General features: G+C 42.2%; 1 protein-coding gene across 2 annotated transcripts in view; it reads left to right on the forward strand.

Moving 5' to 3' along the window:
• LOC121629914 (cilia- and flagella-associated protein 44) overlaps positions 1-19,066 on the forward strand; it is a 41,877-nt gene that overhangs the window by 19,680 nt on the left and 3,131 nt on the right. Inside the window, exons 20-33 of one of the 2 annotated variants that reach the window (XM_041969829.1) lie at positions 6,539-6,669; positions 7,359-7,570; positions 7,648-7,792; positions 7,930-8,083; positions 8,919-9,160; positions 9,284-9,512; positions 9,622-9,825; positions 13,170-13,365; positions 13,447-13,548; positions 13,689-13,819; positions 15,519-15,635; positions 18,124-18,325; positions 18,404-18,564; positions 18,660-18,794. In XM_041969829.1, the coding sequence (XP_041825763.1) occupies positions 6,539-6,669; positions 7,359-7,570; positions 7,648-7,792; positions 7,930-8,083; positions 8,919-9,160; positions 9,284-9,512; positions 9,622-9,825; positions 13,170-13,365; positions 13,447-13,548; positions 13,689-13,819; positions 15,519-15,635; positions 18,124-18,325; positions 18,404-18,564; positions 18,660-18,794 (2,361 nt within the window). Of the gene's footprint in view, positions 1-6,538; positions 6,670-7,358; positions 7,571-7,647; positions 7,793-7,929; positions 8,084-8,918; positions 9,161-9,283; positions 9,513-9,621; positions 9,826-13,169; positions 13,366-13,443; positions 13,549-13,688; positions 13,820-15,518; positions 15,636-18,123; positions 18,326-18,403; positions 18,565-18,659; positions 18,795-19,066 lie in introns of both variants that reach the window. The other variant, XM_041969828.1, reaches the window with a different exon arrangement.

The following is a 19,066-nucleotide window of genomic DNA, read 5'->3' on the forward strand; positions in this document are numbered from 1 at the left end:
GATAAAAGGGTGCGTACCCAGTCGATTCATGAGCAGTGCAGTTATAGGCAAAAGTCAGCGTCTGCAGCATCTGAGGCCAACTCTGCTTCTCCCTAGGGGGTAATGCTCTGATCATGTTACCTAAAGTTCTATTGAACCTCTCGGTGTGGCCATTTCCCATGGGATGATAAGGTGTTGTTCTTGACTTTTTTACACCAGAAATATGCAACAACTCCTGAATCAACTGGCTCTCAAAGTTTGCACCTTGGTCTGAATGGATTCTCTGAGGGAACCCATATACACAGAAATATTTATCCCACAACTGGCGTGCAACCTGCTTAGCTGACTGGTTTGGGCATCTGAAAGCATGGGCCATTTTAGTGAAATGGTCTGTTATCACAAGCACGTCCACACTCTTTCCTCCAGAATCCTCCGCAGACCAAAAATCCAAGCAGACGAGCTCAAGGGGTGCAGTGGTTTTGATACTCACAAGTTGGGCTCTGCCTTCAGGCTCAGGTGTCTTGCTGACAACACAGCGCTTGCAGCATTTAACGTGTTCTCTGACGTCTCGTTCCATTTCAGTCCAGAAGAATCTCTGTCTTGTCAAGTACAGAGTTCGGCTCTGCCCTTGGTGCCCTGCATTGTTATGGACACCCTGCAGCACATGACTGACCAGAGAGGAAGGTGTCACATACTGATGGCGTTTCCTCCCCGTTAATGGGTCTTTACACACCCTGTACAGAATGTCATCAAGCATCTTCAATTTGTCCCACTGTTTCAGGGTTTTAAGCGCTTTTAATGACAGTTTATCTCTCTCTCGTCGTGATGGCCGCCTCCCACGTATGACAAATGGGATAACCTGAGACAAAGTGCCATCTCCTCTCTGCGCATCCTGGAGTTCTTGGAGTGAAAAAACAGGTAGAGTGTCTTGGCCTGGTGGAATTAGCTGTTCCAAGCCTTGAGTAAGCCATGAAATCACTCTTTGTTTGGGCCCCTGATCCCACTCAGTGTGGCCAGCCAGAACTGCAGACACTTCACCATCATTCAGAGAGCAGCACTCCAAGTCCTGCGATGGAGAAGGACATTGAATACTCTGGTGATTGGCACTCACTCTGAACACTTCTTGGACTGAACCCTCTTGGACTTGTTGTGACTCCTTCAGAAGCATCTCATATGATTCTTTCAGGAGCCTCTGGCAGACACGATTTTGAACAAAGGGTGGCCTACTCAAGGCATCAGCGACAATATTCTTACTGCCAGGTATGTACTTGATGCTAAAGTTGTATGGGGATAACTTTGCTACCCATCTCTGCTCGCACGCGTCAAGTTTGGGTTTAGTGAGAATATACGTTAACGGATTATTATCCGTCCAAACAGTGAAAGCGTGTCCTTTTAACCAATGGCTGAATTTGTCACACACAGACCATTTCAATGCCAGGAACTCTAAACGGTGTGCAGGATAGTTGCTTTGGGCACGGGTGAGTGTTTTGCTTGCAAACGCAATGGGGCGTGCTTTGCTTTCACCCTCTTGGACCTGGGATAACACTGCACCTAAGCCATCCTGGGAAGCATCTGTTGACAGAACGAATGGGCGACTGAAGTCAGGATGTGCAAGAACAACAGTCTCCAGGAGGGCACTTTTCAGTTGTTCGAATGCGTCACGATGCTCCTCCTGCCAGTCATTTGGGTGTAGTTTTTTGAATGCAGCAGCACCACGCACATTTCCTCGGCCTCCCTTGGGGGCAGCAGTCAATGCGAACAGTGGTTTGGCTATACGGGAACAATCTGGTATGAACTGCTGATAGTACATGACCATGCCTAGGAATGACTTGATCTTTTTCTGAGAGGGCGTGACACCATCCTCCATCATAACATCAGCTTCTGTCATTGAAGAAACTGCCTGGACCTTTTCCGGATCAGTCGACACACCACTTTCATCCACAATATGCCCCAGGAATCTCACACTTCTCCTGAGCAGCTGGCATTTTTTGGGAGCCAGTTTTAGTCCATGAGCACGAAGCCTACTGAAAACAGTCTCAAGTCTCTTAAGTGCTTCTGTCTCATTCGGGGCATACACCAGCAAATCATCCAGATAACAGAGCAGGGTCAAAAAGTTTTGGTCGCCGAATATACTCATCATGAGCCGCATGAAATCTGCAGGGCTATTGCAGAGGCCTTGAGGAAGCCTGTTGAACTCATATAGCCCCATCGGTGTCGTGAAAGCTGTCAGTTTTTTGTCCTCTTCTGCCATGGCAATGTTATAAAAACCAGAGGTGAGATCCATGGCACTGAATATGGCACTTCCTCCCAGAGCTGCCAAGCAGTCTGACTGGTGAGGCAGAGGATGAGCGTCTTTGACTGTGCGAGCATTCAGCCAGCGGTAGTCCACGCAGATCCTAAGATCTCCGTTCTTCTTCCACACCAGTACCAGTGGAGACGCCCACTCACTGTTGGACTTGCGAATAATCTCACGCTCCTCCATCTCTGTGAGAACTTGTCGCAGTTTGTGGTATTGCCCTGGTGGGACACGCCGGTATGGAAGTCTGAATGGCCGCTCATCAGACAGGTGAATGCGGTGCACAAAATCTTTGGCTAATCCACAATCGAGCTTGCTCCTAGAGAAAACATCTTCATATTCCTGGATCAGTTGCAGTAGTTGTGATTTCCAATGATCTGACACTTCGCATGAATCTATATCAAGATCACTCAGTCCTAAGTCTTGTAGATTGCTGTGGAAACTAGACAAACTAGGGGGACTGGGGTTACTGTTTTTTTCACAGTCCACAGATTGCTGGTGTGCACCAACTTTTGCAGGAGCATGTTGCTCAGGAGTCACCTCCAGATCTTCAAGGGCTATGCAGGGGGACACATCTGCTACCTTTGTGTGGCGCTTTAAAGTGATGGCTTTATCAGAGGTGTTAAGGATGCGGACTGGGACCCACCTGTCACTGTTCATGGAGGATACTGACCTGCAGACAATGATGTCTTTCTTGTGGATTTGTGCTTTTGATGGTTCAACCAAAATGGCGCTGCCTTCAGAAAGGGGAGATGTGCTAGGCAGCCGACCCCAGACAAGGTGCTCCTGTTTTGGAAGAAGAGTTACTGCCTGGGTCAGTTTGACAGTCCCAATGGAATCTGGTATGGTGTCGCCCCTCCATCTGTGGATGCCAGACAACATGTTAACGAACTGAACGATCTCAGGTGTGTCTGTGGGCTCGGGCTTACTCAGAACATTCCAAAAGTGTGGGGACTGCTTAAACTGCTTCAGGAGGTACTTTATAACATTTGTGCCCAGGATTAGCTGATCTTTCTGCCCTGGAACAACTAAGACAGGTACGCTGAAGGTGAATCCATACACCTCCATCTTAAGTTCATGAATGCACTTAGGCCTGACCTGTAGACCACCACAGCCAACAAGCACGATATCACTGTGGCTACAGTTGGGCTCTGAGGCTAATCCTGCATTCTTAAGCAGCAGCTCAGCCTCCTCACTAATAGTGCAGGCCATGGAACCAGTGTCAAGAAGGGCTTGCAATGTGACTTTATTGTTCACTCGTGCATCAGTGTAAAAAAGGCTGTCAGCTTTCTCAAGCCTTGTTAAGTTCTGAAACAGTACAACTGATCCAGGTGGAGCAGACTTTTGGCTTTCTGCATAAACTGATTGCATATCTTCACTGAGGGTCTCATCATCATCACTCACACAGTGCCCTCCCAAGCGTGAGTGAATTAGTTTCCCTGATCAGATGGATCGGCCCCCCTCTGGATGTTGGTGGCTTGTGGGCAGTACCTTTTTTGATGTCCTACTTCTAAGCAGGCCAAACACCTCCTTTCCCTCATACAGTGTGTTCGTGTTGAGTGAGTGTTATTACCACAGACTTGGCAAGGGGTGAAACGAGCTGGACTGAGATGATGAGGGTTCGAGGAATGAACAGGCTGGTTGGTGCGTTCCAACACTCTCTCCAACATGCTTAGCACACGTTCCAGAGCGTTTGGTTCTGAAGCGGTTGCATCATTTGACAGGGGTGGACTGGCTGCAGAGGTTTTGGCTGTATTTACATGGACTTGATCAATCTCAGGTTCTGGAGAAGTGATTACTGGTACAGCAGTCGCCATCTGGAGAACCCTTGGTTTAGCTGTGTTTGCTGCCGGTTATTTGACCCGGTGTTCTCTTTGATGCTCATCAATAGCTTCCTGCACCTCGGTAAGAGTCCACTTACTTATGGGTTTGCACTTAAACACACAAGCAAGGTTGGGGTCCGGGCAGTTTCTGATAAACATCATGGCCACCTCAGCATCCATTTGACTCATTCTGTTTCCTCGATTTTCCAAGTGTCTGTCGGCTACATCAGCGGCTGCATTAAGCCTTACCCAGTAGTCTACTGGTGACTCATTTGTTATTGGTTGAGTGGCATAAAAGTCGGCCAGTGGTAAACAAGATCCAGGTGTCTCGCTAAAATAGCGTCTCAATATGCCATAAATCACTTCAGGGTTGACTGATGGGCAGCTCTTTAGTCCAATTTTGACAATACTTTTGGCCCTGCCAAGAAGATGTCCCAGAACCTCGTCCCTCTGCTCCTCGGCTGATGAACCTTTCTTTTGCAAGTACAGCTCCATCATTTCAATCCACTCCTGGACTGAACACTTGTCATCTCCATCTCCACGATACATAGGAGGCTCTTTAATGTCAGGTCTCACTACTAGACTCATTTTAGAAAAGTCAACTGTTGCATCTGATGCCTCAACTTTAACTGGTTTAGTCACAGAAGGCTTTTCTGAGGTGAGCTGGGACTGACTTGCTAACAGGCGACTGGCTACTGATTCACCTATCTGGTCCCCTAACTCACCAATGAGATCACGTAACTGCTGAATGGTGCTTTCATTGTTTGCAACGGGGGTAGAGAACTGGGGTTCAAGTGGGGGAACGTCATCTGATTCTAATAGTCCACCACTATTTGTCACTGGACCCCTAACCTGGATTAAACTGTCTGGGTTGAACAAAACCCTCCCTCTTGCCATAACCGGTGTGAAAACATTGAAAGTATTGTGACCTCTACCTGCCATTTTGCATACAACACAGGTGGCAGTGTTTAAATTAAATTAAATTGAAACAGTAATACAGATCTCACAGAAACTTATTACACCACTTATATGTCCTCTTGAATAATGATATTAAACATATACATCTGTACGGAATGTCAGCAATCACTTCAATAGCCTAGGATCCACAGGTCGACCAACTTGGCATCCCAGACGTCACAAGCACACAGCTGAGCCCTCGGAGATCGGCAGCGGCTGACCAATGAATCCGGGTCACGGCACCAGTTTATGTAGCGGCTCTTGAATGGTTGCTGACGAATGATGTTACAGCAGGGATCAGGATCTGCACTTTTATTAAAGACACACACCTGCAAATAGCAGGAGGGGCAGTTAGATACAAACAGCAGCACGGTCAGACATCAACACGGTCTCCCCTCATTCCCCGCACAATGGTCTTCCAGCTTTTTCTTTTTTTTTTTTTACAAATAAAACTACAATAAAAAAATGGCTTTCAAGTTGTCAGTACACTTTAAACAATGTTAATTAATCCATCATAAACAAATGTCAATATGGAAGTAAATCAAAATGTTATACAGAAAGAAATATGTACTTATTTTCCTCTTAACATACAATGATAGTTAGTATTTTTGGGTCAGATGAAGATCCCTGTTAACCTCTTAATTCTCCACGCAAATATTTAGCTCCGGTTAGAGTGCAGTCCACAATACAACAAGTAAGCTAACATTTAAAAAAATAACAGTTTTATAAAACACACACCTGCAAATAGCAGGAGGGGCAGTTAGATACAAACAGCAGCACGGTCAGACATCAACACGGTCTCCCCTCATTCCCTACAGCAGGCCAGAAAGCAGCGAGGGAAAGTTCCAGACGGATTTAATAACATTAACAAAACTTAATGCAAAGAAAAGAACTCAAAATACAGTTCGGCAGCTATTTAATAACTTTTATAAGGAGTTTAAACCAAAATAAGCTGCTTTTTCAAGTAATTAGCTTACAAAGAGAGAGACAGTGTTTCAACACGTCTTACCCGCACAATGGTCTTCCAGCTTTTGCCGCGAGGCTGAAAAACGTCACACATACTGCTACGGTGCGTCGCTAATTAAGCCCCCCCCTTGCTACAACAGCCAACTAGGAACCTTGGCAACAGTACCAAACAAGCAAATGCTATCTACATGACAATAATAACTTCACAATAAAGGATACAGGTTTTGAGAACGTTCATACAATTAAATGATTATTAAATTTATATAGCAAATTTACTCAGCTACATCAGCCTGCTGTCAGCTTCATTGGAAAGTTCTGAAACTCTCCCCCAGATTTTGTTTGACCCTGATGGACCATATAAAACCATGAAAATATTTACCCAAACATTAAACCAGGATTGACAGATGGGACATTTCTTTTTATATTATTTTCATTTATATACATGTATATTTGATCATTTTCTGTGGATATGTGGTTCCCATTTCCTCCCCTGTGTGTGTGTGTGTCTGTATTTTAGGAGCTGCAGTTGGACCGCCGTTTTTATGAAAATGCAGAGAAGCTAAAGGCCCAGAAGGTGATGGAGGTCAGACGGGAAATGGCCTGGGAGCAGGAGCGCAGCACCATAGCACTTAGAAAACTGCAGGAATGGTACACACACACACACACACACACACACACACACACACACACTGGCTGCATCCAAGTATGAATGAATGACCTTTAAGGAAAAGATTATGCAATTTGTAATAGAGTAAAGCTAACTGAAGTTAAGAAAAGATCCAAACTTGCCCCTAAAAACATAAAAGCAATTTCAGACTTTTATTCATTTTCAGATGAACCAAGATGATTAAACATGTAGTTATGAAAGGAGTGCTTCCTGGTGTCAGTGTGGGAAGTGTTGTTTAAATGGTATATATATATATAGGATTTAATTTCTACTCTAGTCCTCTTTCCTTTAAAGAAATTGAAAATGCATTTATGTTTATGTAGACCATCCAATCTGCAGTCCTAACTTGTCACACGTTGACAAGAAGAAGAGGAAAGAATTTAAATATTTGTGCCATGAACAGGTACACATACTGAGAACAATTTCATGGAATCATCTTTTTTTCTTTTAGCCAATGAAACTGAGTATTTGTTTAATCTTTGTTAGCGTCAACAGAAGAGCTGCTGGATATTTATGGGCGAGTTAAAGATTTTTACAGACTAAAAAGCTAAGATTTTACAGTATATTATGTTTGACACTGCCTCCATTCAGACTCCAGCCCTGACTTTTATTTGGTTTGTTCGTTCCTTCATTCACTTACTTAATTACTTACTTATTTATTTATCTATAGGTTCAAGGACTCCCTGGAGATTAATATCATCACTGTGGTTGCTATCCACTCCAACCACAAAATCTCTACCTACCATCTGCCGCCATCTGCCAAGTCTCATACTCGGGTCAGACCTCAGAGCACGGCCAGGCAGTCTGACGGAGACAAAGAGGCTGCACTAGAAAGCAAGAAAACCAGAGAAGAGTCTGCTAAAGACAGCTACAAAACAGTGGGTAGGGAAGTATTTGTGTGCTTACTTGACCTGTCAGACACATCTTGCCCCACACTGACACCTGTCTGTGTTTTCCAGAGGATGAGGTGCTGCCTTCCCCGGTGGTTCGCCCAAGAATGGTTAAGCTGGGATATCGTCAGGAAGAGAGACTCCAAAAGGTTTCAAAGAAAGCTGATGAAGCACGAGCCAAAATAGAGAGGAGGAAGAAGGAATGGGCCCAAATGTAAGACCTACCAAATATAGTTCTTCTCTTCAAAATCATCCCATAATAACAGTGTTATTCATTTAAACTGCTGGAGGAGTTCAGATCAGTGATAACTGTTTGGATGCTGGTACCAAGCTGGATTGTTGATGTCTCAGTTACGCAGAGAAACCAGACAAGGACCAGGAGGATCCAGAGGATGTACAGGCCATCCATGAAGCCAGGCAGAACATCGGGGATGTCTTCAAAGAGAAAAAGCTGAAGGTGAATGCTGAGAGGAAGAAAGAAGAGAGGACAGCCCTGGAAGAAAAAGTACAAACACACACACACACACACACACACACACACCCACACACACACACACACAGACACACACAATCTGTTAGTTTAACATTACTCCTGTTTTAAGTTTAACATAAAAAAATTAATATTCCATGTCAAGTCAGCCATTTTTCCATACCATCATTTCTTAATCTTTTTATTGTTTTTCTGGTAAAAATGATGAAAAGTTTCTGTAAGTGCATCTGGCCGAATCTGACCTGTAAAAAAAAGTGGAATATGTCCCATTTACATATTTTTAAAAGTGAAAAAGTAAAACTGGACCAGAACAAAAGACACAACCTGGTGCATCAATAATTTGATCATTTAATAATTTAATGTATATGCATTTTATTCTTATTAAAATGATGATTTCAGGTTTTTTTTTTTACTAAAATTTCCAGTTTCTTACAGTCTGATTCCCACTGAGGTACTTAGATAATCTTACGTCGAAGGTCCAGTGTTAATAACATTTAGAGCAATGTATTAGCAGGAATGTGATAAAGTATTGATAACTATACTGTCCTGAAGGATCGCACAAAATAGGTTGTGTTTCAATTAGTTTAAAATAAGCAGTTAGTATTGGAGGGAATACTTTCTTTCTCAATATATTTTATTAATTTTACCTAAACGGAACATTTCACACTCATCAGCCACTTTTGTTTAGAGACACCTTGCCAGTATCGGGTTAGTTGGTACCAAATTTTGACCATCTGAATTTAGCCGCTGAAATAGAGACACATAAAACAAGGCAACTTTTTTCCAAACTTGATGAGCTACCGATCAGAATTGGCGTGGCCACTGATATTTATTTTATATGACTCCTCAGATGCATGAGAAACAGATTGAGATGAATGGATGGATCGTTGCACTGCGCGACTCTAAGGTTCAGCTGGTGTCTTGGCTGGCTGCTCAGGCTAAGCAGCTGCAGAAGGTCCAGCAGCGTCTAGCAGCACATCTCCGCCACCCTCCACCCTCCCTGCCCACCATGTTACGTGAGGAAACCCCAGAGAAAAGGCTGCAGTGCAGCCGTGCCACCTTGGAGCGATACCGGATACTCAGGGAGCAGAGGTACAGAGGACTCAAATCAAAGCAGATAGTAAATGTTTTTTTATTCATATTTAACAACTTCTGAATTGTTTCTTATTTTAGATTTTCCAAATGAAAGTACAGGTATGTTTTTTTTTAAAACAGGTTTATGAATGGTGACAAGGAGGAACAGGCGGGAGTTGTCAGTTTACTGGAGCAGCTAGAAAAAGAAATGGAAGCAGAGGAGAAGAAAAAAAAAGAGGCTGTTTTGTCTGTAAAAAGAGAAGGAGAGGCAGGAGTGGAGAAAGAAGCAGAGCTGAGCAAGCTGGAGAAGGAACTACAGAAGGAGGAGGAGATCCTGCTGCTGCAGGAGCAGGACTGTTTGCTGGAACAGGTTATCTTCCTTAAATAATGAATCCTCAATCAAACCAAGAAGTTGAATAACCGGGTAATAACAAGGAATCAACATCTTTATGCTAATATTTATTTATTTATATCTGTAGATGAAGAGCTCAATTAGTCAGTTTGATGCGGCCCTATCGAGTCTGCACAGCCAGAAGCTGTGTCTGGACCGCCAGCTGAAGATGGCCGACCTCCGCCTGGTGACGCTCTCCCAGGAGATTCTGCTCCTCAAACAGTTTGAGACGAGGGAGGGCCTCCTGGAGGAGAAACTCTGTGGATGCATTCAGGAGGAGAAGAACATCGCGGTGAGGAAAAAACAAAACAAATAATAATTTAGCCGATTCTGTTGCTTTTACCATTTAATTTCCATTGCTTGCTGATTGAGGTGAATGTAAATTAGTTGTGTCATGTTTTGGTAACAATACCACAGAGAAACAGTCCAACAGCAGTTTTCAGTCATGTCTTTACAGCTGTGTTATGGCAGCCAGTCAAGGAGATGGAGTAAGCCACTTAACTCCACCCCTCTCATCTGGGTGTGCTTATTTGAGATCAGTTGAACAGCTTTGCATAACCATACAAATGTAAATCACCCTGAAAGTAAATGTTTACTTTTACTTTTACTTATTATTTAGATTATTACTATCACAGATCATTTAGCAGCCAGCTCGGAGCTCACACTAGCACACACCATAGTATACTTTTTATTATTTACTTTTCCCTCATCTGCAAGTTTGGCCACAGTCAGACAGGGCAGATTCCTCTTGAAGGCATTCAATTTAGTGATTTCAAAATTAGATTTTTATTTATTCATTACACATTTTATTTTAGTTTCGTTTATTAAGTTTAATTTAGAGAAACAAAATGAAAAAAGGGAAGAAAACAAACTACAAAACTACAAGTTCACACTCAGTAATACCAGAATAAGAAAAAAAGACATTTCTCTTTAAATTGTTATGGTCCAAAAAAGGATTTGTCATGATTTTATGGAGTAAAATTGCTTCACAATTTGCCCGTAGACCTGCATTTTATATGAATGGTGTTTTTCCACTGAACTGGTTCCAGTGCTGGTTCAGATACAGTATTATTAGCACACAGTCAAAAACAGGGCTGCTCCCCAAATCATTCTGCTACTACATGCAGCGCATATAATCAGAAGCATCTCATAGAGGGTCAGAAAGTTCTTTTATAAACCAGCACATTAAGTGGTCATAGCGCGCAACCATTAATGCAGCTGCCCACGGTGATCAAATAACTGCAACGGATCACCTGTGTCATTTGGAAAATTCAATATGAGTAAACACACAATGCTGACAAATAAATGCTATTATTTTCATTGTAGAAACATCAGGAACCTTATGGAAAACAAACTTAAACATAACCTAAAAGTGGACTATTTTTAGAGCTCCTCCTTAAGCTGCACTTATACTCGTGCATTGTCTGCAGTGTCTTAGCATCCGTTTAGCATCTTGTCTCTTCTTTCAGATCTCTTCAGCCATTTAAAGTCAATCTGATGTTGACTCTTGTCTAATTGCTCTGTCCCTTTCTCTTTCTCTTTTCCTTTTCCTCTCTTCCTCCAGTAATGTCTTCTTGCATTTCTTTGATGAATCAGGGTGTGCGCTTAAAATGACCAGTGTGTTGATATCTATTAGCTCATGTGTAACGCAGTGCCCTAAAATAAAACACAGCTGTACATGATACTACGGCCTTGAACACAAAGATGTGAAGTACGGTTTCTTAGCTCAGGCCTAGGGCTGGGTAATTAATCAAAAATTTAATCAAATTCATCACAGTCAGAACCAATAATCGATGTAATCTTGCTCATGTCAATTATTTATGATCTCTTAAATATATTTAAAAATATTAATTAAATGACCATATAACTGTGTGCTTCCTTTCACTTCTTATAAAATCACTATCTGCTCTTCAATTATGAACATATTGCAACAAAAAGTTTCAGTTAGCTATGAGGGCTGTAAATAAAACAATACTAAAATAATTGCTAATTAATTGTAATCGCAGTAGCATGTTTAATTAAATGTGATTAGATTTGAGGTCATATCGCCCAGCCCTAATCAGGCGGCTGTAAAGCATCTCTAGAAATACACATAATGAATGTTAGTGTGCCATCAAAGACATTTTTAAGGACAGAAAGTTATGTAGTAGGGCTTTAATGTTGCTGCTTGTTTTAATAGTCAGCTGGCGGTAAATTCCACTCAGTATTGGTCCCATTTATATCACTGTACAGTCCAGGCATTTATATCACCTCCAGGTAGTTTACAATCAAGCCACAAAAAGTAGTGTTTATTCTGAGACTTATTTATCACATTTTCGCAAAAAAAAAAGAAGAAAAAAAAATATTATGTTAATGTTATGACCATGGCTTGGCTCGGGAAAGAGGACGCAACATAAAATAAAAATGCTCAGATGTAAAGTGGAGTAATAGAGAATTTATTTCTCTATGTGGCTGGTGGATATAAAGAAATAGGATCAGACAAGGGGCGGGTGGTGCTGCTCAAATCAAAGAAACAAACAAAACAGAATAAACTAAATAAGTGGAAAATAACGATCAGTCTATTTAACTAGTTGTCAAAACAGAGAAACAAATCCTAACTGACTGCACTGACTCCTAAACAAAACACAACAGACAGCAGCACTGCTAACTAAACATGATAACAATCCAAAACTGAAAGTAGACAGAACCAACTAGCCCAATATCCAACAAACAATTCCAAAGGCCGTACAAAACCGTAAGCAAAAAGCCTTAAAGGCAGATCTGAGAGGTTAGACACCATACAATGTTTGAAATTACTATTAAAGTCAGTCAAACAGCCAGCAAAGTCTCTACCAAGTAGGTAAGCTGTCATAACAAAAACACAGCCACCATTGAATGATGGGATGCAGCACCTTTTATCCTAGGAAGAAAGCCTCAGCAGCAGCAATTGGTCCAGAGGGCAGCGAACAAAGGAGCAGGTGAGGAAGGTGTGACGGAGAGCAGCCAATCCCAGCCAGGAGATGACACAGGGTGTTTTTCACACAAGATGGAATAATTAGTTGCTCAGTTGACAGCCGTAACAGTTAGACCTCTATTTTGACCCTGTAATGATGCTGAAATTACATCTGGTCAACAGAAAGTTCACAAGGACTGAAACAAAACTGGACTGGTGATGTAACATCCGTTTGTAGGGAAAAGACAAACTGTCTACCTGCACTTCAGTCCAAACAGAAAATGCACCATTTATTGGAGGAACTGGAACCAACTTAGAACTGGCTTGAGCTCCAGCACTGGAACGAATTTGATCAAGAAGGGGTTTAAAAAACATACCCAAACGGAAGCACGATGGTGGCAGTATCATGCTTTGGGGTTGCTTTTCTTTAGCTGGAACACTTGTCAGAAAAACTTCCAATGTTTGCTAGAAAGCTGAAGCGGAAGAGGAATTTTACTTTTCCACAGGACAATGAGCCCAAACATACACTGAAATCAACAGATTTGTTTGTTTTTCAGTTGAATTTTACAGGTTATAGGTCACATTAAAGGAGGGAAAAGCTCTTAAATTATTTATTGGGGTCTCTTCTTTTTTAACATTACAAAAACAGGGGGTGTTTACACTTGACTGACACTGAACATCCATCCTTTTCTCTTTCCTGACAGTCAAAGCTGGAGCAGTGCAACAAAGAGCTGGAACAAAAGAAAAGAGAGATAGCCAAGCTGCAGGAGAGAGTGAAGGCTCTAACTGCTGCCTTTCAGGCTTCGCTGGGAGAACACAATCATTTTGAAGAATTTCTGACCAGAGTCTTCAAGAAGAAGATCAAACATATCAAGCAGAAAGAGCAGACGGGAAGCGATGGTACGGAACAGTAACTCAGCATTTTCACAATATGTTATTTTATTTGTGCCTTTTTTCATGCCTGTTTTGTTTCTGAAGAAGAGACGGACAGTGACGAAGACTCTGATGATGACTGGGATGATAATTATGACAGCAGCACAGAGGAAGAAGACGTTGTTCTGGATGACAGTGTTTGCCCAGCAGGTCAGCAAAATCAACTTTTCTGAACTTTAAGAACAAAGCTTTGCCCTCATCAGTTGGATCTGCCTCATTTTGGAATGTCTGCGTTAACATTTTTACTTCTTGCATGAATTCATTCAGATCTGTGTGTTTTCATCTCTCAGGCTGTGAGCCAGAGCTGTTTGAAAACACTCTGCAGCTGCGCAAGCGTCGGCTGGAGTTGGAGGAACTGCTGGCGGAGGAGAAAAAGAGCGCTGAGGCTCTGAACAAGGAGAGCGATACCCTCATGAAGAAGGTCATACTCTGCTTCATCTCTGTTTTCATCACTGGAACATGACTTTATGATTTTAAACACACCTCTTTGCATAAGGCTGTAAAAAATAATGCATTAGCAGCTGTAACCAGTTTAGGTTATTAATTGCATTAATATTTTTAACGTATTTAACGCTTGTGCAGCATGACACACCCCAGACCTATTATTGCTCTGTTATAACAGCAGAGAATGAAAGTTTTTGAAGTTTAGAAGGAAGATTTTTATTTATTTATTTAACCTTTATTTTACCAGGGAATTCCCACTGATCACAAACCTGTTTTTCAAATGAGCCAGCAGCTAAAAATTTCATTACAGACAGTAATCATTAAAACCATTAAAAAAAATCATAAAACATACAGTATGAAACATAAAATATAAATCTAAGAGGGCAATAGAAAAGGAAAAGCATAGTTGGCTGGACAAGCAGTTACAGACACCTACTGAGTCAGCCTCCCAGCTCTTTAAGCTCTTTTTTAACTAACTGAGATCAGCTCTTGCAGTTTTAAGTGTTTGTAAGCTGTTCCAGGCTGCAGGGGCAGAGAACTTAAAAGTTTTTTGCCAAGTTCAGTGTGAGCTTTGGGGACTGCCTTTGAAAGGAAATTATTAGAGCGCAGACAATAGTTACTTAAATGAAATATAATTACAAAGGTAAGAGGTATAGAGGCCAACAATGGATCTATAGATAAATTTATACCAATATGAAAGTCTGCATATGGATATGGAAGATATAACAAGAGAGTATAAAAAGAACATTGATGGAACATCCAATAAATGAAAAGCGATCTGCACAATCTGCAAGGAGTTTCACTTTCACCAAAGCTGTTCATGTACCATCAGAGCCGACGTGTGCTATGAGAGAGGGGGAGAGACAAGTTATGGTGGTTAACAACAGAGGTTAACAACTGTCGAAGCGCTCAGGAGCGGCTTGCAGAAAGTTCAGAAAAGTGGAGGAAGGAAAGGTTCCAGTGTTGATGTGGTTTTATCTGACAGTAAAAGTTTTAATCTGTACCAGCCACATGCTAGCTAAGCTGGAATGAAGCAAGTTTCCACATAATGACACTGTAGTAGATTATGGGTCTCAAACTCGCAGCGATATTTTCTGCCCCCCTACTTTACATCAAAGTTTAGTGTTAGTGGATTTTTCTCAAACACACCTTTTTACGGCATTGTTACATTTGCCGTGTATTCATCAATCAAATGTAGTTTTGTTGTCACATGACCACTGCACACAAACCATAGCTGCATAGCAGCACAAAGTCTCCATAGCAGACGGAATGAAACACAAGAAATCTATCAGCTGTCTGTGATGTTAAATCTGAGAAGGATAAACCTATCTATCTATCTATCTATCTATCTATCTATCTATCTATCTATCTATCTATCTATCTATCTATCTATCTATCTATCTATCTATCTATCTATCTATCTATCTATCTATCTATCTGTCTGTCTGTCTGTCTGTCTGTCTGTCTGTCTGTCTGTCTGTCTGGATATAGATATATCTTTCTGTTGGTACAGTACAGTAGCAGCAGGCATTTTTGTGTTACAAGTTGTTATTATAAATTCATTTGAAAGCTGGAATTAACGTGCAAAAAAATTTTAATCATTTAAGAAATTGTATATATATATATATATATATATATATATATATTTGTGTGTGTGTGTGTGTGTATGCTTGCAGGAAAAAATGGTAAAGAAGAGTCGTCAGGTAGTAGAAAATGACTTGGAGTTGATCAACAAGGAGAAACAGCAGAAAATAGACGAACTGGATGTGGTGATTCCTCTGAGACTGGACCAGGTAAATGGAGGTCCACTGAATCAACATAACTGAAAGCATATATTCACAGTTCTTTTTTATGATTAAACGTTTATTATTTTATATAAGCCAACAGAACGTAGACAACAACAGAGAGTCAATAATTAGTAATGTGCAAAATTCTTGACAATGGAAAACAAAATGAGCAGCTGACTGAGGCAATACCAGGAAACAAGGTACATGGAGAAGAGAAAAAAGAGAGGACATGGAATAGAATAGAACTTTACTATCATTGCAACAAGTGCAACAAAATTAGAAAACATGTGAAATACCTTTTCAGAGAAATTAATTAACATGTATCAATAGTAAATTTTCTATCTAAATAGATGCAATAAGTGTCCGGGGTTACCAATATAGGAAAGAAAGTTGATTAAAATTCTAATATGCATACCTTCATGTGCCGCTATGATGCCTAGCTCAGAGAACCTTATTCTGACGGGGCAAAGTGGCTGACTTCCATTCTGTTACAATGATCTTTCTCCCCAGCATAAGTGCTGTCTAAAGCCAGTCTGGCTGTGCTACCAGGAGACCTTTGAAGGGAAAAGGATTGCCCAAAACATTTTGGTCCAGACTACTGCTGCTTACTACATATTTTCTCTTTTTTGCCATTCTCTGTAAACCCTAGTTGTGTGTAAAAATCCCAGTAGATCAGCAGCTTCTGAAATACTCAAACAACCATGCTACATTCATAGTCTCTTAAATCCCCTTTCTTGCTCAGTCTGTTGCTCAGTTTGAACTTCAGCAAGTTGTCATGACCATGTCCATCCATCCATTTTCTACCCCTTATCCAGGGTCAGGTCGAGGGGGCAGCTGCCTAAGCAGGGAAGCCCAGACTCCCCGGCAACATTCACCAGCTTGTCCGGGGTGATCCTGATGCGTTTCCATCATCACTTGTATTCACGATCTTGTTTCTTCGGTCACTAGCCACAGGTCGTGACCATAGGTGAGAGTAGGAACGCAGAGCTTTACCTTTTGGCTCAGCTCCTTCTTCACCACGACAGACCGATGCAGAGTCCGCATCACTGCAGACGCCGCACCGATCCACCTTTCAATCTCATGCTCCATCCTTCCTTCACTCGTGAACAAGACCCCAAGATACTTGAACTCTTCCACCTGGGTCAGGACCTCATTCCTGACCCGGGTTAGAGAAAGCACTACACCCTTTTCCACCTGAGGACCTTGGTCTCGGATTTGGAGGTGCTGATTCTCATCCCAGCCGCTTCCCACTCGGCTCTGAATAACTCCAGCGAGAGCTGGCAATCACAGGCTGATGAAGCCAACAGAACCACATCATCTGCAAAAAGCAGAGACCCACGTTTTTGGCTCAGCAACCGCTGAAACCATGTTCCGTTTAGCCTGCTGATACCCATCAGCTGCCTATGGAGTCCCACAAGCCCAAAAGACCCGATAGTACTCAGTCTTCAGCTTGACAGCATCCCTCAATGCTGGTGTCCACCAACAAATTCGGGGATTTCCCCCACGACAGCCAAAGCTCCAGTTGGCCGCCTCAACAATAGAGGCACTGAACACAGCCCACTCTGACTCAAGTCCCCTGCCTCACCTGGGACATGGGTGAAGCTCTGCTGGAGATGGGGTTTAAACTCTTTCTGACAGGGGACTCTGCCAGATGTTCCCAGCAGACCCTCACAACACGCTTGGGTCTACTAGGCCTGACCGGCATCCTCCCCCACCATCTGAGCCAACTCAACACCAGGTGGTGATCAGTTGACAGCTCCGCCCCTCTCTTCACCCGAGTGTCCAAGACATGCGACCGCAAGTCTAATGATACAACTACAAAGACAATCATGGAACTGCGACCTCGAGTGTCCTGGTACCCAGTGCACACGTGGACACTCGTATGTCTGAACATGGTGTTCGTTATGGACAGTCCATGACGAGCACAGAAGTCCAGTAACAAAACACCACTTGGATTCAGATCAGGAGTTCCATTTCTCCCAATCATACCTCTCCAGGTCTTGCTGTCATTGCCCACATGAGCACTGAAGTCAGTCATGACCACGTCTACATTATTGAATGGACTCAGTTGCTGCCATGTAATTGGCTGATAAGCTATTTGTGTTAAAATGCAATCAAACAAGTGGCGCTGATAAAGTGGCTGAGTGTATGTGAGGTAGCATTTGTACACATCGTTGCAATTATATCATACTTAGGTACACTCTGAGTATTCATTATTAAGTCATGAAGCTACAGATACTTCTGATGTCTACTGAATGACATTATGTACATTATATGGTAAAATACATTATATTCCTTACAGTTCAAGGATGCTGTCGCTCACGTTAAAAATGCATGAATGCTCAAAAACATATCAGTCAACATTACATGAGCAAACAGACACACACAATTGATTCTTAACAGGGAAGCAGTGCTTCAAAACCTGGAACAGAAGGTGATTTGACCAATCAGAAAAACAGATTACTGCAGCAGAAATCCTTCATGTGTTCACCAGATTGAGTTTGTCGTTGACGGCTCAGTGCCATCAGACCTGAGCCAGGCGTTGGTGCTGGACGAGACGGAGCAGCAGAGGCTGCATAAACGCATCGAGGAGCTGGAGGAGGAGAAGCTCATTCAGAAAGATCTGACCCGTCAGACGCACAAGCAACACATCAGACTCATACAGGAAAACAAAGACATGGCCGCCAAGATCCAGAGTAAGAGCCACATACAGCTTGTGTATGTTCATATATTCACTCACATCTCAACTGATTTACTTTGTTGGGTCAATGCAGAGATGGAGCTGCAGTGCGATGAGTTGATGATGAACAAGTTTGGGAAGCTAGTGGATCTGGACGCTTTGCAGACGCAGTCAGGGAACAGAAGGCTGGAGGAGCTGAGAATGGAAAAACTCCTCATAGAAAAAGCCAATGCCAAGGAGATCAAACAGTGGGATGTACGTTAGCTGTGTGTTCACCTGCTCATTTAGAATACTGAAAATCATTATTTTTTATTTGTTATCTGATTGTGTGGTTTTATATTATCATTCAGGCAAAGATTAAGGAGGCGCAGGATGCCCTGATGGAGGTGACCAGGAGAAACACAGAGCTTCTTCGCAGGATGACCGACCTCTACGACCAGGAGGGGGAACTGAAGCTTAAACTCAATGACAGGCAGAAGAAAATGGTAACGTCTGTGAAGTAGCTTCTTTCCAAGTGGAGGAAACTTGGAAATGAATTCTAAATTAAACTGATGTGCTAGCATGCTTTTCCATCTGTCAAATGTACTTCCAGAGATCAGCGCCTCAGTACAACCTTTAAGTCATTCAGAGATATATTCCTGTCAGATTCGACCTCAGTTTCTCCGAATTTGTTCTTTTTGTTGTTGTTTTGTAAGGATGTAAAAAATGTAAATGCATACACATCATGTACATAGTTTTCCCCTCTTTACACCCTCCC

The sequence above is a fragment of the Melanotaenia boesemani genome, chromosome 19 (genome assembly GCF_017639745.1).
Source record: "Melanotaenia boesemani isolate fMelBoe1 chromosome 19, fMelBoe1.pri, whole genome shotgun sequence".
In the NCBI taxonomy this organism is placed as follows: domain Eukaryota; kingdom Metazoa; phylum Chordata; class Actinopteri; order Atheriniformes; family Melanotaeniidae; genus Melanotaenia; species Melanotaenia boesemani.